The sequence below is a fragment of the Perognathus longimembris genome, chromosome 6, assembly GCF_023159225.1.
Source record: "Perognathus longimembris pacificus isolate PPM17 chromosome 6, ASM2315922v1, whole genome shotgun sequence".
NCBI classification, from domain to species: domain Eukaryota; kingdom Metazoa; phylum Chordata; class Mammalia; order Rodentia; family Heteromyidae; genus Perognathus; species Perognathus longimembris.
Genome location: NC_063166.1, coordinates 38,069,891 through 38,096,198, shown reverse-complemented (window position 1 = coordinate 38,096,198; position 26,308 = coordinate 38,069,891). Strand labels below are relative to the sequence as shown.

Here is a 26,308-nt window from a genome sequence, read left to right as displayed (position 1 = left end):
GACCCTCTGTGTCCTCTCCCAGTGGCAAGCCGGAAAGAAAGAAGGGAGAAAGCAAGGCCTGTGAGTTTGCATGTGTAAAGCTCTTCTGCCTATACTTATTCCTGTTCCTGAGATCTCTACCCCATGACCTAATCACCTCCAAGGACACCACCTGCTAATAGCAGTCATCTAGGGGTTAGGATTTCAACGTAAGATTTGGTGGGGATTTTAACATTTGGCCCACTAGACTCAGGAAATTGCTTGATTTCTACTACCATTTCCAGAAGTACTTTATTCTGCCTAATTAACCATTATGTAAATAATACCAAATCTAACACTTATCCCTATGGTGCCTTCCATGACATTTCCTTTTCAAATGATTCATTTAGCTCTTAGACTAATTATCTTGATATATATTTTTAGTCTGTTTACAGTCCATGTGATTTTTTTGTACCTAAATTAACGTAAAAATCACTTTTACCTGTAAAACAGTATGCATTATAATTATTTGGTTTTACATCCAAATGTTTGACAGCCCTAAATTCTATCCCTTCCTTTGATAAATAAAACCCACTATTAAATTTGGCTGGTAGGTTTTGTGCATTATGAATTCGTGTTAAGTCATGATTCCCTGTTTCTTCGATCATTTATTGACATTTTCTTACTTTGTGTCAGTATTTTGCTTTTAGTTTTAGTCAACTTTGTTGAGTGCCAGGCACACACTGTGTTGATCAGAGGAGGGTACAGTTCTTATCCAGACAACATGTGTTCTATTTCTTCACCAAGAGGCTGAGTGAAACTCACAAGTTCTAAACATTCTTATCAACTTTAACAGAAAGTTTCCCACCTTTTTTTTACTTTTGATAAAATTTTTGTTCCTTGTTGAAGAGTCTTAGAAAACAAAATGTTTCCATAATGGAATCATGTGGACTAATAATTTTGGAACTTATATTCAATTAATTGTTAATGCCTTTACCTTGTAAACCACCTCTCTAATGAATGCTCTAGGACAGAAATAGAATTTCTTATCATTCTGAGTGCTCTTAAGTTTAAAGCTCTGGAATGTTCTGCTGAAGAGAAACTTTGTACTACCATTCACTGGAGATGAAGAGCACTGGACTACCCTTGTGAGTAGGTTGGGGATGGCACAGCAGGTGGCCCCACACCTTCTGTGGGTTTTCTGGAATCTGGAACAAGCTTTTAAGGCTTCTGCCTGAGGGTAAGCTCTTTAAACTAATAAAAAAAAAAAGAAGAAGAAAGAAAAAGAAAATCAACATCTGACCATTAAGAAATGCAAATCAAAATAACATTGAGATTCCACTTCATCCCAGTAAAAATGGCCATTATCAAGAAAACTAAGAATAACAGATGCTGGAGGGAATGTGGCCAAAAGGGAATGCTACTACCCAGTTGGTGGGAATGTAAACTTGTTCAGCCACTCTGGAAAAGCAGTATGGACATTCCTCAAAACACTCAATATAGAGCTTCCTGATGATGCAGCAATCCCACTTCTGAGCATCTGTTCAACTGACCACAAACCAGGCTACACTAAAGCTACCAGAACAACCATGTTCATTGTTTACCAGCATTGTTTACCATAGCCCAGTTATGGAATCAACCCAGATGGCCCTCTGCAGATTAATGGGTCAAGAAATTGTGGTATATGTATGCAATGGAATTTTATGCTTCCATCAGAAAGAATGACATCACCTCATTCATAAGGAAATGAAAAGACTTGGAAAACATTATACTAAACAAAGTAGCCAGACCCAAAGAAACATAGACTCTATGGTTTCCCTCATTTGTAATAATTAGTATATGTTTAAGATAGTCCCAGAAGAGGATCACAGTAGCTCAATAGCCACATACATATGACCATATAAGATGATGTCAAGCAAAATGAACTTTAAGATATGGAAATGAAAGTTCTTTTGTTGTTGTTGTTGTTGTTTTCATTGTACTCTGTTAAGTTACTTCTTTTTTCTTTTCTTCTTTCTTTAATTCTTTTTCCTATGGTTTATCCCCTGTTGGCACTGTATTTGATTTTGGTGCCCTGTGTATTGTATATACGCTTATCTGAATTAGGGAAGGGAAGGGGAACATCAAAATAGTGAGACAAAGGAGGGGGCATTGGGAAGGGAGGGAAAGTGGGAGAAAAATGAGGGAGGATGTAACAATGTTCGACAAGAAATGTATTCACTACTTCATGTATGTAACTGTAGCCCCTCTGTATGTCACCTTGACAATAAAATTTTTTTAAAGTACTACTACAAGATAAATGATGATCCTTTATGTATGGCTTTATCATCATAAAGTATATGCTTTTCCATGTGAAATATTTGAAATGTATAGGTATCTCTGGGTCAATATGATTTGTTAGTACAATATGCTTGTTATTTTTAACTCAGTGGAGTTATATAGGCTGTCTATGTTTGAACTACTTGATACAATTTTAATTTTAGCTCATAAACTAGTCTTTATTTTGGCTCACTGAAGTTACTTTTGCTGAGTTTGTGAATCCTCATTCTGCATAAAATGTATTTGTTTGTGAAAATTCAGGAATAAGGCTTTGAATCCTGCATCATGTTTTTTTTTTTTGTTTTGTTTTGTTTTGGGGGGGGGGGCCAGTCCTGGGCCTTGGACTCAGGGCCTGAGCACTGTCCCTGGCTTCCCGCTCAAGGCTAGCACTCTGCCACTTGAGCCACAGTGCCGCTTCTGGCCGTTTTTCTGTATATGTGGTGCTGGGAAATCGAACCTAGGGCCTCGTGTATCCGAGGCAGGCACTCTTGCCACTAGGCTATATCCCCAGCCCCCTGCATCATGTTTTAAGAGGTCTGTTTTCTCCTTCACAAGTTAAAAGCCATGATGTAAAGGGAAAGAGTCAAGTTGACCTTGCTAGATACAAATTGAAAAGGTGAGAATGAAAAAATAATAATCATACCTCCTTCTAACTGTCCTATCTCCTCATCCCTGTGAGGAAGTGTGATACTCAAGGCTGTGGATTCCAGGACTGTAACATAGGGGAGCCCAGCTTAGCCCTCTGCAGAGCCCAGCAGAGGCTTTTCTCTGTTTGAAAACAGGCAGTGGTCCAGTCTCCGAGAGCTAGAAGGGAACTAGAAGGAAAGCTCATGGCTGGAGGTCACCATTAGCTCTAAGCAAAATATATAAGCTTCAGTCCCAGGAAGAAAGCTGGGCACACATGAGCTCCTTATAAGGAATGGCATGAGCTATTCCAGCCTCACAACAGCCAGCATTGGGCAGAAACTGCACCACCACTGTCACCTTTATTTATGGCCAGGGGTTCAGTTGGAGGAAGCAAGCACCTCTAGAGAAGGAAGGAGAAAAATGAGGGAGGAGGTAACAAGTTTGACAGCACATGTATTCACTCCCTTACCTATGTAACTGTAACCCCTCTGTACATCACCTTGACAATAAAAATTAAAATACAAAAAAGAAGGAAGGGACATTCACCATTACCTCCCACAGGAGAAGAGACTGTGCATGCATTGTAGGTTTAGAGTCACAGTCCACATCAACAATCAGAATCTAAAGGCACTGGAGATTAAAATATATCTAAAGCAGTTCTCAGGCCCTTGTGAAGATCCATGGAGGAATTATACCCACAAAACAAACAAATCCAGCAGCATATTGTGAATAAGAGGCAGTGCCAGGCAGAAATGAACTATTAAGTAAATGTGGATAGAAAAGTATTGGAACCTCATAAACAAGTAATAGATTGAAATAAGATGACTATAGTCTCAGTTGAAGGAAGGCGTAAATAAGAAACTATTAATAAGAATTTCTCTGGTGTGATTCAAGAGAAACACACAAAAATATAAACCTAATGTAGGTCAGGCAAGAGAAGTAGAAGACTGAGATGCTCCACAATATGTAGTATTACACTTTCAGAAGAGAATGAAAATAATGGCTGAGAAGTGGGAGCTGGTCATTTCTCAAAATAGGAACAAGACCTGAACTTTCGCCCCCTCCCAATTGAAAACATACTCTGTATGAGCAGAATAAATAAAGATAAATGTATACTCAGCCTCATCAGTGTAAAACTGCAGAGCCACAGAGATAAAGACATGGTGCTTTCAAACTGCCATAGAGAGACAGATTACCTACTAGGAAATAGCACTGACTGGCAGCAAACTTGTTGTCATTACTAATGGATACCAGGAAAAAAATTACAAAATGCTGAGGTAAAAAAAAAAAAAAGTTCACAATTTTCTGCACTTCAGGTTATCTAAGTGGGAGATAATTAAAGATATTTTTTAAATTTTATTGTAAAGGTGATCTACAGAGGGTTAGGGTCACATAAGTCAGATAAAGAGTATATTTCTTTTTTAACAATATCACCCTCTCCCTCATTTTCTCACTGTTAATTTGTTTTAAGTAAGTATTAAGAGTTCAAGCTAGGCTCCAGTGGCTCACACCTGTTTATTGAGGAAACTGAGATCTGAGGATCACAGTTCCAAGCCAGCTCAGGCAAGAAAGTCTTGTCTCCAACTAACTAACAAAAAGCCAGAAGTGGAAATGTAGAGTGCTAGCCTTGAATAAAAGAGCTAAAGGACAATGCTTAGGCCCTGAGTTCAAGCTATGTACAAGCACAAAACCAGGAAGGAAAGAAAGAGGAAAGAAGGGAAGGAAGAAGGAAGAGAGGAAAGCAGAGAAGGAGAGAGACCCACGTTTGCATCCTAATGGAAAACTACTAGAGAAAAATACTCACTGGCAAACGTGAAAAGGAAACGCCACTGTTTGGAGTGAGTGCTCCAAACAGTGCTCTTGACCTAAGCCATTACTGCAGACTGTTAAATTTGTTAGCTTGAAATTGGCTGTAATCCAATGAGTTGCCTAAGTTTTTGTTTTTAACTGCAAGGTTTTTGGAACTGTGTTTATTTGACCACAGTGTATATTTTAAAAACTATCTGGGAAGATGTTTTCTAACTTACCAGTGCTGCTGTCCCTGAGTTACTGCCAGAAGCTTCATGTGGGACCTCTTCTTCATTCCTCTGTGGCTTTGCCTCCCATCAGAGCTCAGGAGTGTGGTGTCTCAGCTAGAATTCATCGAAGATAATTCATGGAAGAGATTTCATGCTAGGTCTTGACAATCTTAGTGTTTCATTAACCTCCCTAAATTCCTATGTTCCTAAGGGATATCATCAAAAGGGAAAGCTCTATTTACAAAGACTACAATGTTATCTCTTGTTATTCATTAACCCATTGATCACAGTGTACTGATTTTTCTAGAAGAAAAACATGAGGTGTGTGTCAAGGGAGAAGGGATTTTGTTAAAAATTCCTAGTTAGGGCTGGGAATATGGCCTAGTGGCAAGAGTGCTTGCCTCCCATACATGAAGCCCTAGGTTCTATTCCTCAGCACCACATATATAGAAAATGGCCAGAAGTGGCGCTGTGGCTCAAGTGGTAGAGTGCTAGCCTTGAGCAAAAAGAGGCCAGGGACAGTGCTCAGGCCCTGAGTCCAAGGCCCAGGACTGGCAAAAATAAATAAATAAATAAATAAAAATAAAATTCCTAGTTAGTAGTTTTGTTATACTTACTTAAAATGTGTTTCTAAGGCTAGGCATGGTAGCTCACGTCTGTAATCCCAGCTACACTGGAGGTGGATGTAGGAGTACTGAGGTTCAAGACCAACCTTGGGGATGGAAAAGGGGTGGAGTCAGCAAGATCTTACCCCAAAGAACAAATCAAGCCTGGTACAACAAGTCTTTAATGCCAGTTATGTAGAAGACATAGTTCTATGATCATGGGCAGAGGTGGGTCCCTGGCAAGAAGTGTGAGACCACATCTAAAGAAATAGTAACTAAAAGCAAAAGGGGCTGGAGGTTTGGTTCAAGTGTTGGAGAACCTGCCTGGAAAGTATAAACCCTTGAGTTCAAACTCCTATAGTGAAAAGAATAAAGAAACATGTGTTCTGAATTGATGCATTCGCTTGACAATTGGTGCTTTCATCTCAGCAAGTGTTTGTGTATGTGTTTAGTTTTTCAGAGATTTTGACATTTAAAAGTTTTGTACCTTAAAAAAACAATAATAGTTTATCAAGGGTTTCTAGTGATATCAGATTTATCATGAATCACTGAAGAAATTTTTCCTTCTAAAAACGTATCATTTAGCAGGTATTTCCTTAGAATTTCTTAATTTCCTAATGAGCATGTTTCACTTTGGCAGTAACTTACTGACCAAAATATATATGTGAATTACATGCATAGGCATGTATACAAATGCAGTAAGTTCTAAACCTCTAATTTCTCATGTAGATCCAAAACAGGATGAGTAAGGGTGCTTACAATATTCTTAAAGCGGCTGGTGATATGGCCTAGTGGCAAGAGTGCTTGCCTCATATACATGAGGCCCTGGGTTCGATTCCCCAGCACCACATATACAGAAAATGGCCAGAAGTGGCGCTCAAGTGGCAGAGTGCTAGCCTTGAGCAAAAAGAAGCCAGGGACAGTGCTCAGGCCCTGAGTCCAAGCCCCAGGACTGGCCAAAACAAAAACAAAAACAATATTCTTAAAGCATAACTTATAAAAACCCTAAATGACTATTTATCAACCTATTCCCTTATTTTAACAATTAAAAATGCTAACAAATAATGACCTTACTAATTGAAATACCAGTTTTGACAAGCCCTTACTTACTTCTCTATTAAGATGGCTTCCTAAAAGTATCACAAGAAGCTACTGAATCACATGTTAGTTAAATTTCAACTTTCTCCTCTAGTTCTCTAGTGAATGGGAGAAAATGAAATATGATATATTTAAATTGGTTTATACTTAACTGAGCATTAATGGCAAACTAAGTTTAATATATGCTAATGTTACATATAAATGTGGTAAGACTCTATAGCATTCATAATAGTTTGCTGATTCTGAATATTGATTTACCTTTAAGTGCATTTTGTTCTTGAAAAATCCAAATGTTAAAATAATGTTTGATCATCATTTCCTAACTAGCCAATTGAAACTTCATATGAAAAATATTTTTTTCAAACATCCAACAAGTCCACATATTTTTTTTTCTTTTCTCGTTTTCTTAGCCTCTTAGCAAATATCCTGCTGTGACAAATGACATTTCATTCTGGTTGCCCTCTGAGAATTACGCAGAGAACGATTTCTATGATTTAGTCCGAACAATCGGAGGAGACCTGGTGGAAAAGGTTGATCTTATAGACACGTTTGAACATCCAAAGTAAGTGAAAAGCTTTCTGATTTTATCCTTTACTTTCTCTGTGTGACAAATAGCCTATAGAAACATACAATAGATTTTTGCTGTAACCCAAGGCATCTGAAATAAAATGTCTTCTGAATTCCAAGTGAGCATACAGTTTATGAGAAAACTCTTATATCAGTCATCTTTGAAACTTTCTAAAGTCCATTATTTTCCTGCCTTAGTAAAGGTAAAGTATATGATACAGACTATACTAAAGATTGTTCTTTTTGTTTGTTTGTTTGGTATTGTTTTTGGAATTAGTTTCTTGCCAAATCACATTCTGGACATGAAGGAGACTGGAAACAAGGCCCAGAAAGAGGAATATTGGGGCATGAGAGAGGGAGCTGCTTTATTAGTCTCTTGGTGAATATTTAGTAAGCACTTCCTTTGTGATCAGACATACACCATGTCCTCAGACTTAAATGTGCTCCAATCAGATAAGCTCTACTGTCTTGGACTTTACAGACTTATATAAGGAAGATCACATATTGAATAACCATACAAATTTCAAGGTACAATGAAGGGAAAATACATTGGATATCATCATAGAGCTAATTTAACTTAGCGTCCAGCCAGGCCTGTTGGGACATTGAAGCTAAGCAAAGATGTCTGCTGCACAGTGAAAGAATGGGGAAGGAACACCCAAAAGGCAGGTATCTTGGGGGTCAATAGCATGTGCTAACAACAGGCTGAGAAGACTGCTGTTGGGCAGAGATATGTTTGTGGGACAGGCAGGGCTAGAGCATGCCAAGTCTGCAACCTTAATACAATCATATGCTCCAATGGAAACATTTTTCTATGATGTTCCTGTTGGTAAGTTTTTCTACTACTGGCTTCATTTTCTTTTTCACTCTTCTAATTGATATATGAGCAGTGTACATATAATTGCCTTTTGGTCACTTGTGTTAGAATGCATTGTGTTTCCTGGACCTGTTGTTTGTACAGGTTGGCAAGAGGTTGGCAGCTGGCCTACAAGGAAGGGCAGAGTGGCATCATTCACATTAGAGCTTGAACTCAGGACTGGGGTGCTGTCCCTTAGCTTTTTCAGTCAAAGCTGGCTCTCTACCACTTGAACCATAGCTTCACTCTCATTTCTGGTGGTTAATTAGAGAAAATTTTCATGGATTTTCCTGACCTGGCTGGCTTCAAACTACAATGCTCAGATTTCAGCCTCCTAAGTAACTAGGATTACAAGTGTGAGCAATAGGCACCAGGCTCACATTAGCTTGTTTTACAACCTTAAGCCTAAGGCTTAAGAAAGCAACTCTGCCAAGAAACCAACTCTTTCTTTAAAGTTTGCTCATCACTTGGGTCTAGTATGCTTCCCTGCCAGTCTACACATGTTAAAAACAGAAGATCTCCCCTTGCTTATGCCAGTACCAGTACTCATTTATAGACTTGCCTTGCACTTCAGATCATAATCCCCAACTCTGAACAAAAAAAAAAAATGCATTTTTACTAGGGTCTTCTGAGGTGTGTCACTCTCTGCTTCTTTCTTTCTGTTCCTTCCATTCAGCTCACCCCCCCCCCCCCCGCATTTAGCTTCCACTTTATCTCTGCTGCTTTTGACCTGTAAATATATCTTGGAGCTTCCAGACAATATCTGTTTTCCACTTTTATAGAAAAGAGAATGTGTAGGGTAGCTTGAGTTCCTATAGAGTGACACTAGAGTGCAAATTTAGCTCTGGATTTTTGTCTGTAAGAGAAATTTCCAGGAGGCTCCATAAGATACAGTGAATCTGGAGTTTACTTTTATAGAGGACATAAAATATTAGAACAAAATGAATTGTTAACCATTAGGCATGTGACTTGTATTTTCCTTTTCCAGTTTTGTTAGTGTACAGAAAAGCTTCTGGATAAAGGATCAGAATTTATTCTAAGTTTTGGCTTATACTCTCTTGCTCTCTGACATAGCCTTAGTTCTAGCCCTAATTCTCTCATTCCTTGGGTTGATAGTAATGTAACCCTTTGAGGATTGGAAATAGCAGAACCTACAAGGTAAAGTTGTAGAGAGTTTTAAGAAACTAGGAAGCTAAAAGTTCCATTATGCCAGGTATGGGATAGGTAGGGAGTGATAGATATGGGAGGGGTGACCCTGAACCTTTCTGACTGCAGAAGATAGCGATGGAGGAAAACACTGGCTAGCATGGGAAGTAGAAATACTGGGTGGTAGAGAGGCCTGTAGGCCCCACAAGACCGAAAAGGCAGAAACCATTAAAATATAAAATTTCACTGGATTGTATTAGAAATACTCTATTCATGGAAGTCTGTACACACAGCTCCATACTTACAGGTGAAAAGGTGAATTTATCAAGGTCCTTCTAAAGAGACTGTTTCTAAATGAAAGTTGGGAGTAGTTATTCGAATATCATTTCTCACATAGCAGTGCCATTGAGTTTCTTTGTTCCATTTTCACATAGTACATAGATCATTAAGACTCTTCACCCTCCTTCCCCCTGTCCCCTCACTCCTACATATAACCTAGTCCAGACAGACATACTTCAACTTTCTAATGTTCTTGTTTGTTACTCTGTGTGTTGTCAAAGGGGTCCCAGAGAAGAATGAAACTATGCCATTTGCAGGGAAATGAGTGGATATAGAAACATTATATTAAGCAAAGTAAGTCAGCCTCAGAAGGACAAAGATCACATATTCTCTCTCACATATGGATGTTAGATCTAAAATATGAACATATATGAACACATGCAGGATCTAGTGTCCATATCTATCTATCTATCTATCTATCTATCTATCTATCTATCTATCTATCTATCTGTCTATCTATCTGTGTGTGTGTGTGTGATCAGCCTGATGAAATTTTCAGGTTTGAAATACCATGCTTACTTGCTTATTAAAATAAAGAACCACAGGCTGGGGATATGGCCTAGTGGCAAGAGAGCTTGCCTTGTATACATGAGGCCCTGGGTTCGATTCCCCAGCACCACATACACAGAAAATGGCCAGAAGTGGCGCTGTGGCTCAAGTGGCAGCGTGCTAGCCTTGAGCAAAAAGAAGCCAGGGACAGTGCTCAGGCCCTGAGTCCAAGCCCGAGGACTGGCAAAAAAAAAAAAAAAATTTAAAGAAAGAAAGAAACAATCACCTCTGTACAGCCAAGGATCTTGGATCTGCAGCTCAGTACATATGACTGGAAGTTCTGGTAATGAGGGGAAGCAGAATGAGACTTGTAATAAAACCATCATTCTGAAATAACGTGTTCTTCCTATGACTTAAGGAGGAAATAGTCAGAAAAAATAAAAATAGAAACACCTTGCAAAGTGACACTGCTACTGGCCAGATGATCTGTTCAGCCAGGAGTCCTGGGTTGAGAAAATGCTGTGTCCTGTGTCACAGGGCCTACGGTTGTAGTTTCTAAATTATTTCCAGTCCTTTCTTTTTATAAAACAAAACAAGTATGGAACTTAATGATTTTCCATTCTTCAAGTTAGAAACCAGCAACAGCTTATCTTGGGAACACCCTGAATTCAGGGAGCTTCTCAAAGATTCCCTTGAAATTAACAGCACGCAGTACCAAGGAGATGACCAAAGGCAGCAACATCTCCCTTTGAACTCTTCTGGCTCTTTCCTCTTTCTTTTTCATTTTTATTGTAATACTGGCAGCAGGAGTAGAAGAACTTTGTTGTGGTTCAGACAACTTAGAAAGCAATTCTAAAGAAATATTTTTAACCTGGACTTTAGTTTTTTTCTCTTTTCTGTCTTCCTCAAGCCTTCTTTTTCAGCTTTCAGGGGGGAAGGGCATCTCAGTCATACAACAGGCCCATTTGCTACCTGTGTTAGACAAATTAAAGCACGATTAGCTTATTCCCTGAACTTGTCTCCTATCACATCACCAAATGCTGGATGATACTTTGGGACTATAAAGTCAACACTGCACAAGCTGATTCCTAGGAGAAGCATCTCTTCTCCTAGTAGAGGTTTGCCTCTTCTCTTCTTGCCCAGAGTGGGGCCAGTAGAGAAGCCAAATACACAATCAGCTATGTTTGTAGTGATTTGGTACCTATACTTTGGAAAGTTCACAGCAAAGCCACCCTTTCTTCTTTGCTTCCAGTTGGCAGTTTTCACGGAGGTTTCTGGATATTTCCTTTTCTTAGCATCTCATGTACCTTTTTCTTTCTTTTAAATTTTGTTTTTTGTGGGCCATTTTTTTTTCCAGTCCTGGGGCTTGAACTCAGGGCCTGAGCACTGTCCTTGGCTTCTTTTTGCTCAAGGCTAGCATACTACCACTTGAGCCACAGTGCTACTTCTGCCTTTTTCTATATCTGTAGTGCTAAGGAATCCAACCCAGGACTTCATGTATACAAGGCAAGCACTCTACCACTAGGCCATATATCCAGCCCCTTTCTTTTAATTTTTATTGTAAAATTATTGTACATTCCTTGTCAAACTTGTTACCTCTTCCCTCATTTTCCTCCCACCTCCCCCCTCCCCATTCCCCTCTCCCCAAGTTGTACAGTTGGTTTACAGCATATTGTTTTCTAAGTATTGCTGTTACATTGGTTTACCTTTTACCCTTTGTCTATTATTTTAATGTTTCCCTTCCCTTCCTTAATTCCAATAAACATATATACAATGCCTAGGGTACCAAAATCAGTTACAGTGAAATCAGGGACAAAGCCATGGAGAAGAAAAACAAAAGAAAAAGCCATAATTTCACATGGTTAAGAATATTTTTTTTTTGGCCAGTCCTGGGGCTTGGAACTCAGGGCCTGAGCACTGTCCCCGGCTTCTTTTTGCTCAGGGCTAGCACTCTACCTTGTGAGAACACAGAGTCACTTCTTGCTTTTTCTGATTATGTGGTGCTGAGGAATCAAACCCAGGACTTCATGAATGCTAAGCAAGCACTCTACCACTAAGCCACATTCCCAGCCTTCATGTACCTTTTTCAAGTGTAGTAATCAAACCCTATTTGTCCAAGATACAAGATGGTCTGCTTTGATTATGATTTATACCCATCAAATCTAATCACCCCATTCATAAGGAAATGGAAAGATTTGGAAAAAATTATATTAAATGAAGTAAATCAGACCTAAAGAAACATAGGCTCCATGGTTTCTCTCATTTGTAATAATTAGTATATATCTAGGATAGTCCTAGCAGAAGATCACAGGAGCACAATACATGTGACCATATGACCATATAAAATGCTAACCAAAAAAAACCTCCAAAATATGCAGGGTGTGTGTGTGTGTGTGTGTGTGTGTGTGTGTGTGTGTGTGTACAGTTTGCAGTTCTTTTTTCTTTCCTTTTTTTCTTTGGTTTATCCCTTGTTGTCACTTTTTAAAATTTCCGTACCCTTTGTCTTGAGTATAAATTTATCTTATTTGGTGATAGGAAGAGGAATCACAGAACAAAAGACAAAGGACAAAGTTAAACTAATACAACAGCGATTCTTATAGGACACTGTGTTGGAAATGAACTTCATAACTTAGGGGGGAGAGGAATGGAGGAGGGAAAGCAGGAGCAAACAAAGTGGAGAGTAACACGGTTTGACAAGAATTGTACTCGTTTCCTTACATTTCCATACATAACTGTAACCCCTCTGTACATCACCTTTACAATAAAAAAAAAATACCTCATGGGAGGCTTAATTCCTCTATGCAGCAGAGTTAGGGATGTGTCCACTGTTTTGGTCCATGGGGTAGAGCCCTCATAAATAGATGAAATCCTATCTCGAGATGAAGTTTGTTACAGCAATAGTAGGTTATTATGAAGTAGTCTAGCCTCCTTGGTTTTCCCTCGCTTCCTTGCTTGGAATGTGATCTTTCCCGGTGTGCCTTCTTCCTCTTCCATTTTTCTGCTATGCACAGAGCAGTACACAGCCCTCATCAGAGTTAGCTGTCCCATCTGGCGATTTCCACCCTGCAGAGCCATGAGCGAGACACACTTTTTAAAAAATAAATTACCTACTATCATAGGAAGATCTATATTTAGCTTTTTGATGAACCTCCATGCTGATTTTCATAGTGGTTATGCTGGTTTACATCCCCACCAATGTTAGGTTTAATTTAGGTAGACAGTAAAAAGAACACTGCACGATATTCAAGCAGGATAGAGTTAATTTTCTGAACTTCCTGCCCAGCCTTGCATGGTGGAGCCACATGGCCAAAGATAGGGATGGTAGTTTAGGGTGGGGGGAGGTATGGCCAGGGCCAGGTGGCGGCAGGTGTGGCCAGGGCCAGGTGAGATAAGGATATGAACTCAGAACCTGGGACCCTCTCAAGGTCCAATGGGAGGCATTTTGGGGGCAGGGGGTGAGGGGGGCCAGTCCAGGGTATGGCCTCAGAGAAGGGAGAGGTATCTGCCTCCAGGTGTGTTAGTTAACTAGGTGATTACAGGTACTAGGCAGAGACTTAGGCTGAGGGAGGCATCTGGCACAGCCTTCCAGGGCGGACCTTAGAACCAACAGTGCATGAAGAGTGCTTTCCCCCTACCTCCTCATTCAGCATTTGTTGCTGCTTGTTGATTGCCACTCTCATTGGGGTGAGATGGAATCTCAGCATAACTTGGATTTGCATTTCCATTGTAGATAAGAATATTGAATGTTTCTTAATGTATTTCTTATCATTTGTCCTTCTGATAGTGTCGGTCCAGTTCATTTGATTCATTTGTTGCATTAGTTATTCTTTTATGACTCTGCCATTCTACTCTTGGGCATATATCCAAGGAGCACAACTCCACACACAAGAGAGATGCCTGCACCATCATGTTTAGAGAAGCAATAGCCAAATTCACAATAGTTAAGTCTAGAATCATCCTAGGTGCCCAGAATTAATGAATGGATAACAAAAATGAATTGTGTATACACAGTAAAGTATTGTGTATACATATAGAGTATTCTTCAGCCACCAGGGGGAATGGAATTTTGTCATTTGTAGGAAAATGGATGAAACTGAAGATTGTCATGTTGAGGGAAGTAAGCCAAGTTCAAAAAGCCAAATATCATGTATTTACTCATTTGTGGAATATAGACCCAAGATGATGATGATGATGATGATGATGATGATGATGATGATGATGGAACATGAGGGGGAAGCACATCAGTGAGAAGAAATAAAAGGGTACTAGGGTGAGCTGATCAAAGGTACAATATACATATACACATATGCATATATGTATATATGAAGGTAACATAATGAAACTCACTAAATACTAACTGAAAAAGAGGGAAGAGGAGTTAACAGCATAATGAAAGGGATGAACTTGTTCAGAGTATGTGGTACATCTGTGGAAATTACACAAAATCCTCTAGCACAAGTAATGTACACTAATTAAAAAATAAGCAAATTAATTACCATTCTCTGATACTGTTTTCTGTAGCTACAGAAAACAAACTCATATCCTTTGATGTTCCATTCCCTTCCCGGATAGCTGGTCAGATGAAAGCAAGGTAACATGCACACCAAGAACACATCTAGGATGGAAAATGAGTCACAGAATCACCAGCAGAATTTGGAAGGGAGGGAAACAGCCCACCGTATAATTTTGGACAATTACAAGTGAGATATTAAGTTGTTCAGGTTTTTTAAATGTATACCTCATACTGTGACTACCTCCCAAGTTTGATGTCCAGAGTCGGCAGTGGGAGTTTTCCCTACCCCTGTCTTCTCCACTGTCTAGTACATCAGCAACTTGGTTCCTCCCAGCACACAGGTGGCTCAGCCTTGAATGTGCCACAGCCCTCATTGGTAAGAATGAGCTTGCCTTAGGATCTCAGAGGGACACTTAATCCTAATTGTGGATCTAGAGTTCAGTGTGCAAATGTGGATGTAAGATAATTTATACTCTAAAGTATATGCAGATGAGACCTACTGTCTGTTCAAATCACCCTTGAACAATTTCCTGAACAGCAAAGATGGGTCTAACAGAACTTGGGCCTTACCTCCCTAGTCCTCTTATGCAACGTACAAGATGGGCTTCAGCATGAAACAAGCCAGGGGCACAACTCACATGGCCATGTAAGTCAGGGAGCTCTTATGAGTCTAAGGCTGGCTATTTTCCCTGAACTGGTCATAAATGAGGCTGAGGTGGGCAGCCAGGAGGGTACCTCAAGGATGGCAGGGGAAAAGCACCTATAGGGATGAGAGCAATTCCAGGGTGAGGATTGACAGGGTGCACAGATGGTAGCTGATGGTACACATGGCACCCAAGCTCTGTGGTGCTTGTCTTTTTACAGATGTTTGATAATAGGTCAAGTAGTCAGTGAACACTGTGGAAGTAATGGGCAAACAAGGGGTTACAGAGAAGCTTCAGATTCAGTAATTCAGCCTCTAGTGAAGTGTCTTTGTAAGAATGAGTTACAGAGCAATGTAGAAGCCAAGTTAATTCCTAAGATTGGAATTCTGACATTACAACAGAATTATCCTTAAGACTGGGTGAAGCTGCTGCTCATGGCCTCCTTGGAGTGCAGATTGAGCTTAGAGACTGAAATGAGGTTAAGTTTGAGATGGGGAGAAGGTGGCTATGTTAGAAAGTCCAAGAACCAACATGTCTTTTCAAGGGCCTCCCTTTGTTTTCTGTTTTCTCTTTATGGCTTCACAGTGACCTACTTATCCACGTATAGTTTGGAGCCAGGGAAATCTTTGTTATGACTGGAATTTAGTTGGATGTCTAGTGAGAAAAAAAATCAAGATAGAATGTTCTATGACATTTAGAGGGAAAAGAGAAGGTTATTTTGAGACAAACTGGGACATATACAGGTTCCTTGCTTTTCATTGGGAGCCACCTGTGACACATAAAAGGCATTAGTCAGATACTTGGGAAATGAGTTCCATCTCAGATGTCATCAGCCAGTGGATAAACAAGGATCACACCTTATACTCATGCTGAGACTTCCCAGGCATGTTCTAACTTACCAAGTCACAAGGATCTACTTCCCATAAATACTTCTGGAAGCTATAGAGGATTTATCAAGCAAGCATATCTCTTCTGCATGTAGTAGTGACTCCTGTTGGATCCCTGGGGCACACCAGCAGGAGCCCTTCTGGCATCCTATGGTATTCCAGGTGTATGTGGCGCTGTGCCTTCTCCCACTGGCATCAATGTGACAAGCAGCTGAGCTCTGAGTCCCATCTCACTATCTCCCTGAAAAAGATCCTCTCTCAAGTCTCCCCATAACCCCCTCCCCCCCAACCAGGTGAACACGGTGAATAAAGGCTTAGAGTTTTTACTTCAGTCCTGACTGGGCTCAGCATAGGCAAAATCTTGCTCATGGGCGTATAATTAAGAAAATCCACAAAATGCCAGTTGCCATATAATCCTTTGTGTCAGTAACTATTTTACAAGATGAGTCTTGTTTGCATCCCATTTCTTGGGGGAGAAAGAAACCCCTCCAATAGTTTTTAGATTCTGTGTTTGCTAAATGTGGCTATTTTCTTGACTTTGCTTCTTCCTGAAGGAAACTGACAATAGTACGACAAAGAGCAAGGAAACTAATAGCCAGAATTAAGCAGACGAACTATTTGTATAAGAGATGACTGCTATGGTCTATACATTTACAGAAAAATTTACCAGAATAATTGTTTATTCCAGTATTCATTAAGTATGGCAATTTTCCTGGCTCCATACTACATGAGAGTCAGATTATATTGTTTGTTTGTTAGTTTTAGGTAAATATGTATTGTCAATCCAGATGAGAAGCAAATAGAAGTTTTGAAGGAAGGAAACATGGAGAAGAAAAGCTTGTGTTTATGGGAAAGATAGAAAATTTTGGTTTCTTATACATGATGTTTCCAACCACTATGTTCACAAGTCATCCTTTTTCAAGTAGTACAGAAGCCATCTTCTGACAGGGACTGCTAGCATCCTTTGCTAGAGAAGCTTCTTCCCTCATGATTACACTTAATGGGAGAGCCTGCAGGTTAGTAGAGTGGAGCTCTGCCTCTTGACCAACTTTCTAGAAAAGCAAGAATTTAAAACTTCTCTCTGGCTGGGCACTGGCAGCTAGCTACCACGTAATGCTAGCTACCACAGAGCCTGACGTCTCAGAATCTCAGTTGGAAACCAGATCAGACAAGAAAGTCTGTGACACTTTTATTTCCAGTTAACCACCAAAAAGCCAGGACTAGGGCTGTGGCTCAAGTAGTAGAGCACCAGTCTTGAGCAAAAAAGTTAAGGGACAGCACCCAGGACCTCAGTTCAGCCCCAGGCGTAGCACAAAACAACAACAACAAAAAATCTTCTCTTTGTAATATTTGGACCAAAACCCAAAAAGATATTGGGTTCTTCTTCCAGTGGCAGAAGTTGTAGAAACCAAGAACCATCTCTGGCCAGGGGGGGAAAGAGAGGAGGAGGAAACAAAAACTGTGAGGGAAGATGGAAAGTGGGGGCATGTCAAAATCCCAGGTTCCTCTATGCTGAGGCCTATCTGTACCCAGCCTTCCTCCTGAGTTGTCTACTCCTTCCTCTGATTCTCCAGGCCATCAATAATCTTACTGTTGCTCCTAAGCTAGCTCTTGTCTTAGTCTATTTTCTGTTCCTAAAATGGAGTGCCTGAGAGTAGGTACTTTATAAAGAACAGAGGCTTGTTTCCTACAGTTCTGGAGGCTAGGAATCTGTCACTGGACTTGTGCTGTATTATAATATCATAGAGCAAGCATGGCAGCTCCGGTCTCTTTTTCTCTTCTCTGAAAACTACTGATACAATTCTGGGGCCCTGCCCTCATGGCCTCATCTAATCCGGGTTATCTCCCAAAGGCTCCACCTCAAAGATAAATGTGGGGACTAAGTTTCTAGCACTTGAACTTTTGTTGTGTTTTGTTTGTCTATTTATTTCAGGCAGGTTTTTGTTGTATATCCCAGGCTGGCCTGGAACTCTGGACTCTATGATCTTCTGACTCTGCTTCCCTAGCACGTAGCTTTACAGGTGTGCTTCTCCATGCCCTGTGCATGAACATTTGTAGGACACTTTCAAACCATACTGGATAGGAATACTTTGGATCATCATATTTCCTCAGTTTCTCCCTGATGTACCTTCACTTCCACAAAGTTTAGGGAGTAGAGAGTTCTTGATTTAATAAATACACATGAAAAGATCAAGCAAGAAAGAAACAAGAAGTGCAGAAGGATAGGAGGGAAAAAGGGAAGAAAAGGTCTTGACTCTGGGATGTAGACCTACTTCTTTGTGGCTCTGTGCCTCAAGCTGTCATATGGAATAATGCTGTAGGGAACTTTCACTTTCTGTGATTTCTCCATGTTTATTTTCTATTCTTGTATTCCTCTTTCAGAATGGATGCAGACCGTGGATAGGTCTCCTTAAGGACCTATTCTAAGGAGAACTCTGTGTGTGTGTGTGTGTGTGTGTGTGTGTGTGTGTGTGTGTGTGTGTGTGTGTGTGTGTACACATGCTGGACATGCACATCTGACAGTCCTGGGGCTTGAACTCCGGGTGACACTATCGTGAGCTCTTTTGCTCAAGACTAGAATTCTGCCACTTCCACTGCTAGCTATTTAGTGCTCAATTTCGAGATAAGACTCTCACTGACTTTCCTGCCCAAGCTAGTTTTGAACTGAGATCCTAGGATCTCAGCCTCCTAATTAGCTAGTATTAGAGGCATGAGGCACCAGCACCTGGCTCTAAGGAAGAGAGAGAGAGAGAGAGAGAGAGAGAGAGAGAAGTAATCAGTTATGGCTTGAACTCTAAGCCTGGGTGCTGTCCCTGAGCTCTTCCGCGTAAGGCTAGCTCTCTACCACATGAGCCACAGTGCCTCTTCAGGTTTTCTGGTGGTTAATTGGAGATAAGAGTCTCATGGACTTTCCTGCCTGGGCTGGTTTTGAACTGAGATCCTCAGATCTCAGCCTCCTGAGTAGGGAGAATTTTTATTCAGATGTATGATTAGAGACCAGAGATCCCTAGCACTGAGGTGGCCCACTTAAGACAAGCCTCATTTAATTTATTTCGTAAAGTATAGCCAGTGTTTCTAACTTAAGAAAAATGTGCAAATGAAGACCTGAAAATATGAATGGAATTTGAACCAAACTTGGATCACCATTTCTCAAAATGGCATAAATGAGGGAGAAGGGAAAAAAAACCTTCTTAAAATTGCATATACTTCCGTTCTATTTTATATGGCAAGGAAATCTGTTCCCCTGCTGTGTGGAATTGTTGCCTCCAAAGGATTCATCCACTCCTGGGAACCAAAGTGCAATACAATCAAAGTAGACACGGTTCTTGAAATGAGACCTGACCTGCACTCAGCCAAGGAAGCAGGCCAGGAGAAGAGTGTCAGGAGATACACTGCAGGAGAAATAGATGAGTCAGTTAGAGTTTGAAATATTTTTTTAACCTAGAATGAATGACTGAATGCTTGTCCATTGAATACCATACCTTTTCTTACTGCTTAGAGAATATATTTAAATATGAATCCCAAATGCTGTTATATTATACCTGATTCAGGAATATTCCTGGCAATATTAAACAGATCAAATTCTTGAGGAGACTATTCTCAATAGAAACTATTATTAGTATAGTGTAAGTAAAGAGATCAGTATAGATATCCAAGATGGAAAAATTCTAATGTTAATAGAAAACCAAATCTCAAGGTCCTTCTAACCTTCAAATGTATCTCTGGGAATGAATGTCTGAGATCCCAGATAGTGCCTGCTTCGCAATCTCCTTTCTGAGTGGAAACCTTCCCCCGTCAAGATATCCTGGATGGCCAGGGGCTGAACCAAGGGGACAGGAGAAGCCAGCCCCTATAGTGTGTGGCCAGGCATGCATTTACAGTATATAATTATGCTGTTATACTACTTTAAATAATACTTGTGCCATATAAAGTGGTTATTCATTTTCTCCCATGTAGCATAAGCAATTGTAATCTATTCTATGGTTCTCCTGCTTTGTGTTAGAGCTTTTTAACTGTTTATCCTGCACATTTGCTACTTTGTATTTTTTATCTCCCTGAATAATTTTAAAAGTTTGCATCTATTTATTATTAGTTGGGCCTTTGCATTGTTACTAAAACCATTTTCCCCTGGGCCAGTGGCTCATACCTATAATCCTTGCTATTCAGGAGGCTGGGATGTGAGAATTGTGGTTCTTAGCCAGCCTGGGCAAATAAATATCAGAGACTCTTAATCTTCAAATAACATGTAAAAGGCCACATGCAGAGGTAGTGTTCAAGTTCGGGAACACCAACTATGAATAAAAAAAGTCAAGAGAGAGTGCCCCAAGCCTGTAGTTGAAGTCCCATTACCAATAGGTAAAACATGTTACCACCCTTCCTATTAAAAAGAAATAAAGCTTTTAAAACATGGCATGGATGTATTCTTTGGGAAAGAGATTCAAGAGACCCGTAGTAGGTGTGAGGAGGAGCCATAGATAGAACCTACCCTATTGTACATTATTCCTGCATCCACAGTCATGGACCCAGGAGTGTTTTGCAAGTCTACTATACATTACAGACACCCCAGTTAATTCCTCCCTTTCCCCCTTTTCCATCACTTACCTTTCCTTACCTTTCTTTGCAGATGCTGACTAGGGCTTGAACTCTCACTTGGCCTTTTGTCTCATGGTTAATGCTTTACTATTAAAGCCATGTTTCTACTTCTGGCTTTTGGAAAATCAAAAGAGTCTTCCTGGCTGCCTCAGAATCACAGTTCTTAAATTGCAGTTCTCAGGCTCCTAAGTAGCTAGGATTATGGAGTGTGAGCCACTGGCACTGGGCTGTTCCTTCTTCTTTTTTTTTTTTTTTTTTTTTGAGGTGAAATTTATTCCATAACTACAAAAACAAATTTTCATTTTCAAATGAGCAAGTCAATGTGTTCTAGTACATTCACAGTGTTGTGCAAGGAGGGTCCCTCTGGTTACTACCCCCACTGTTCTGGCCCTATACATTTGTGTTCTATCTATGGATTTCCTTACTCTGGATACTTTATATAAAATGAAATCATATAGGTGATCCGCTGCTGGCTTCTTTCATGTAGTACAATATTTTCAATCTTCCTCTGTATTGTAACATACATTAACACTGAGGCCTTCCTGGTGTTGAATTGTTTCATACGACATATATACCTGATTTTACATTAGAGTTCAACTCTACATACTTGCCTGCCTAACCCTTGCCTGTCTCTCTTCCTTATTTTCCCTCTTGTCATTTCTTTCTTGTTTTTCTGCCTGCCTACCTTCTTTCATTTCTCACTCTCTTCCTCTCACTCCATTTTTCCTTCCTTCCCTCCTTCCCTTTCTCTCATATTTGTAGAAGTCAGAAATGTCTCTTTGTAGTTTGTATTTGCATTACCCTAGTGATTGAGTGATGTTCAACATCTTTCATGTATTTGTTGGCCATTTATATGCCTGCTTTGAAGAAATGGCCATTCAAGTCTTTTGCTTGCTTTTTAATTGGGTTGTCTTTTTTTGATGAGCTGTTAAGCTCTGTGTGTGTGTGTGTGTGTGTGTGTGTGTGTGCTATCTATAAGAGTTCTTTATATATTCTAGACAGTAACCACTTATCACTCTCAACTTTTAATTGGCTCCTAACCTCTTTCAAATGAGCAATTCTTTTTCCCTTTCTTCTTTCCTTCTTCCCTTTCTTCTTTCCTTCTTCCCTTTCTTTCTTACATATCAAAAAAATATTAGATTTTATTATTAGAATTAATGGGATTTTAGTTTAGAAAACAAATATATAAGGTATATACTTTAAATTCTTTGCAATTCTAATTCTGCACCCAGAGATAAGTAGTTTGCATTTTTAGATATTTTTAGTCTTTTTGCTGTGATAGATTAACATGCATACCTATATATATTAGAAGGATTTTGCTGCTGTCACATGGTATTTTAATGCTGTTCTGGCATGGAGTTTTATTCAGTTGCATGTGTTTATCATCAACATTTTTATTCCTAGCGAAATATAATCTTTTCATGCATTTTTAAAATCATTTCCATTTCTCTCTTAATTGCTCAAATCTTTTCTTTCCACTTTTTCTGTTTGGGCTTTTACTAAGTACTAGCATTTTATTTTTCTCATAAATCTCTAAGCCCACCTTAGTTTGTCATTTCCAGTATTTAAGGCATAGAGATCTTTAAAATTATTTTGTGTATTGTCAGATCTAACATTTTCACTCATTTCCAGCTTCATTTTTAATTTACCATGGTATTGTAATATGAGAGGATCAAACTTCAGTTTTCTAAACAGAGACTCACCTTCCTTGATACTATTTATAAGATGAATTGCTTAGACTAAGTGTATGTTATAAAGGACATGAAACCAATTATTTTGCACAATTTTTAAGAGATACTCCCAACCCCAGCTTGTATATCAGGCCAGTTATCTATCGTTTGGTTTACTTGTATACTTGTTCCTGTCCAGAGTTGGCCTTTACTCTGTTTCAGGCCACAGTAGTCCCATGCCATTCCCTAGTCCTTCTGAAAGAAATGGAATCTGTTGTTGTACAGGATTTTGAAAACCTTGGCACAGTGGGGATACAGCATGGATTTCGGGGCCACCCTGAGTCCAGGTCTTGGCTTTGCCACTTCTTGGATGCTGGACCTTGAGTACCATTCTTTTTTTTTTTTTTTTTTTTTTTTTTTTTTTTTTTTTTTTTTTTTTTGCCAGTCCTGGAGCTTGGACTCAGGGCCTGAGCTTCTTTTTGCTCAAGGCTAGCACTCTACCACTTGAGCCAGAGTGCCACTTCTGGCCATTTTTGTATGTGATGCTGAGGAATCGAACCTAGGGCTTTCATGTATGCGAAGCAAGCACTCTTGCCACTAGGCCATATTCTCAGCCCCTGAGTACCATTATTCTTAACTCCTCCATTTCATTGTCTAATGGGTTTAACAGTGAAGCTATCTTAAAAGGTATTTGTCACAAAACAAATATATACAATAAATATCGGTATCTGGCACAAAACAAATATACAAAAAGCAATAACTATTGTCATTGATGGTGATGATACTATCATATTAGTGAGTTCTTCTGTGAAGAACCAGTTGTAAATAAAGACAAGTATTAAATACCCTCCAGGAGAAAGTTCTATATGTAATATTGACTTGGGTAGTGCTCAGATTGAAAATAGTCTTCCAATTCTTTGATGATTATTTATCTGAAACACTAAAGGCACTTTTTGATGTTCTAATTGTTCAGAATATGAAAAGGGAAAAAATGGTAAAGTAGGATGCAAATATGCTGAGGTGGAGATCTTTTCCGAAGGACAGTAAGTGCTATGAGCTATAGATAGCACTGTGCAGCTGGTGGAAAGGAGAGAGAAGGGAGATACAGTGTGTGTGGCATGAGAAATGACAGCACATACAGGTGCCAGTATGTGCTGGGCAGTGGTTGGTGACCATTGCAGCCTAAGTAGACCCTATCTCTGTTTCTCAAGTTTCAATTCAGGCCCAAGTCCACTCCCGGAGTCCAATCAGCAGAAGGACCATGTAGAGGACATGCAATACTTTTGGCTTCTGGAGCCACAGTTCAGTGAGCCATTCTTTACACTTCAAGTGAATACCCAGGAGTTGACACCAGTGATTTCAGGAGATGCCACTATTTGCCCATCATCTGCTATCTGTTTTATGGCAAAATAATTCCCCAAACAACTCAATTCCTGCACACATTTTGAAATAGCATTACTATGCTCATTTTCACAAAAGCAGCTGTTTCCTTTGGTTTTAAAGAAATGTAACAAGTGTTTTGTTTTAGTCAGCATTTCTACTTGGTGGTATCTAATGAATATTCTAAAATTTTTAATTATAAATGAACTCTTAACACTAGATGTAGGTAAGAAAATGACCACATTTAAAGACCAAGACTAGATTTCTAGCACCCAGCTTTGCATTTCCTATCTTTTCAAGGGAGTCACATTTAACCAGAACCATATTATTCTCAATGATTATTTTTAAGTTTGCATATGCAATGTTTTCATGTTTAGTTCTATACTTACAGAACTCCTAAAGATGTGCATTGTCTGGGAATCCTGTCAGACAGATTTTTTTTTAACTCTTAGGGATTTTCAAGAATTTGAAATAGATTTGCTTACATAAATAGAGGAAAATGGTTTTCTTCCTTTGGTCATTTGCATAAATGCCCTGTGGGAAGCTTTATGGTACCAAGAAATGCCATGTTCTGCTGTGAATTCAAGAACCAGTCCTTATTTCCTCTCTTCCTTAATCCGCATTTGGTTCTTTATTTATAAATAAATCAGGTAAGAACAATGCCTTTGGGGAAGCTTTAGAAATGTAGTTTCTTGAATGTAATCATGGGGCCTGTGGACCAACTAGAGAAGTCCTCCTTCAAAACCAGCTGTCAGGTTGGGGATATGGCCGACTGGCAAGAGTGCTTGCCTCATATACATGAGGCCCTGGGTTCAATTCCCCAGCACCACATATACAGAAAATGGCCAGAAGTGGCGCTGTGGCTCAAGTGGCAGAGTGCTGGCCTTGAGCAAAAAGAAGCCAGGGAAAGTCTTCAGGCCCTGAGTCCAAGCCCCAGGACTGGCAAAAAAACAAAAACAAAAAACAGCTGTCACTGCTGAAGTGGGGGTCAGGGCCCCTTGTCACATATGAGCAGCTGCGCTTATGCTTTTCCAGGTCCTACATCATCAGCCTACATCTTTGAAAAGCTATTTAAACCATAGTCTATAGTATTTAGTGTGCAGCTAGATAACCTGTGTGTCTTTCCATTTCTGGATTCTCAGTCACCACACTCAGTTACAAGTGTTTATGGAAGGCTGTGACTAGGAGGCTCTGACTCGTGTCTGGATGTTCTTTGTACTTCTCACCTGCTCTCTTCCCCCCATTACTAGTGCTTTAAGTGGTTTCCACACTTCCCCTTTGAAAATTCTCACTTGACATGTGGGTTTCTGATTTTTTTTTTCAAATTAGACTCCATTTTGCTATATCAGATTCATTGGACTAAATTGTTTTTGTTGAGTTAGGTAGATAGGTCGTTCAAGATGGTTTTGCCCTGTAGCTCAGGCTGGCCAAAAACGTGTACTATTCTGCTTGTATTCTCAAATGCTAGGATGACAAGCACGTGCCACAGCACCCATGTAGACTAAGTTAGAGTGTATTCCTAAGGAATATCTAACTTTTCATAAGAATTTTCCACATCTGTTCTTACTGATACCCTATGAAGGCACTTTTCTCAGGTATGTGAATGTGTGTACACACAGGTGTGCCACTGAGTGCCTGTTCTTTACTATGTTATGTACTGGTACAGTGAGGAGCTGAGGTGACCCAGCTATTTAGAAGTCATGATGTACCAAAAAGGGCATCATCTTGACTTTTGTTTACCTCCTGAAGAACACCAGGAGGGTGAGATTTGGCCTCAAAGTCAGTAAAAGATTTTCTTGCTTCTGCTCAGTGTGATAGACCTGAGGCTTGTCTTGCCCACGTAGTTGCTATGTACTAAGAGCAGAGGTTTCACACCAGAGACCCCACTGTCCTGCTTCTCTCACAAAGGCTGGAGTTAGACCACATTCTCCTCCCATGGGGAAAGGAGTTTGGAGAGGAAACAGCTGTTTAGAAAGCTGCCCCAAGTTTCCAACACCACTCATTCTCCTGTACATAGAGGTGTGTCATCACAGAATGAATGTGCAGGAAGGTGTGCTCTCCATTCCGTTCAGCAGGATTCTCTGCTGAAATGCCATTTTGTGATGAGTTACCCAGTGTATTTCCTTTCCTGTCATAAGAAAAGCCTCCTTCCAGGTGTGTTCCTTGCCAACAAGAGCAGATAAGGAAAGTCAGGATTGGTGTTAGTCCAATGGACTAATAGAGGGTACATTCTTACTGGAAATGGTTATCCATAAAGTTACCACACATAAGAAGCATGGAGTAGCAAAGATGTCATATGTAGTAGCCACTGGAAAAGCACCCTCAAATATGATACAAAGCTACTCTCTTAGAAAACACTCTCTGTCTCCTTTCCTCCTTCCTTCCCTCCCTCCTTCTCTCTCAGTCCCTTATTTCTTCCCTCCCTCCTTCTTTCCCTTGTTCCCTCCCCCTTTTGTTTCTCCCCCCCTCTCTTTCTCCCTCCCTCCCTTCCTTCCTTTTTTCCTTCCTTCCTTGTGCTGGGGATTAAATACTTACTGAATGAAAAAGATCAGGCTCATGCCTCCTATAATCTTACACAAGAGTCTGAGCTCTAAAAATC

The 26,308-nt window shown here is 39.9% G+C and overlaps 1 protein-coding gene across 3 annotated transcripts in view; it reads left to right on the top strand.

The window, feature by feature from the left end:
* Positions 1-26,308, top strand: part of Fars2 (phenylalanyl-tRNA synthetase 2, mitochondrial) — a 367,213-nt gene that overhangs the window by 227,261 nt on the left and 113,644 nt on the right. For 2 of the 3 annotated variants that reach the window (XM_048348571.1, XM_048348569.1), the window contains one exon: positions 7,036-7,187. In XM_048348571.1, the coding sequence (XP_048204528.1) occupies positions 7,036-7,187 (152 nt within the window). Of the gene's footprint in view, positions 1-7,035; positions 7,192-17,344; positions 17,356-26,308 lie in introns of those variants that run through there. The other variant, XM_048348572.1, reaches the window with a different exon arrangement.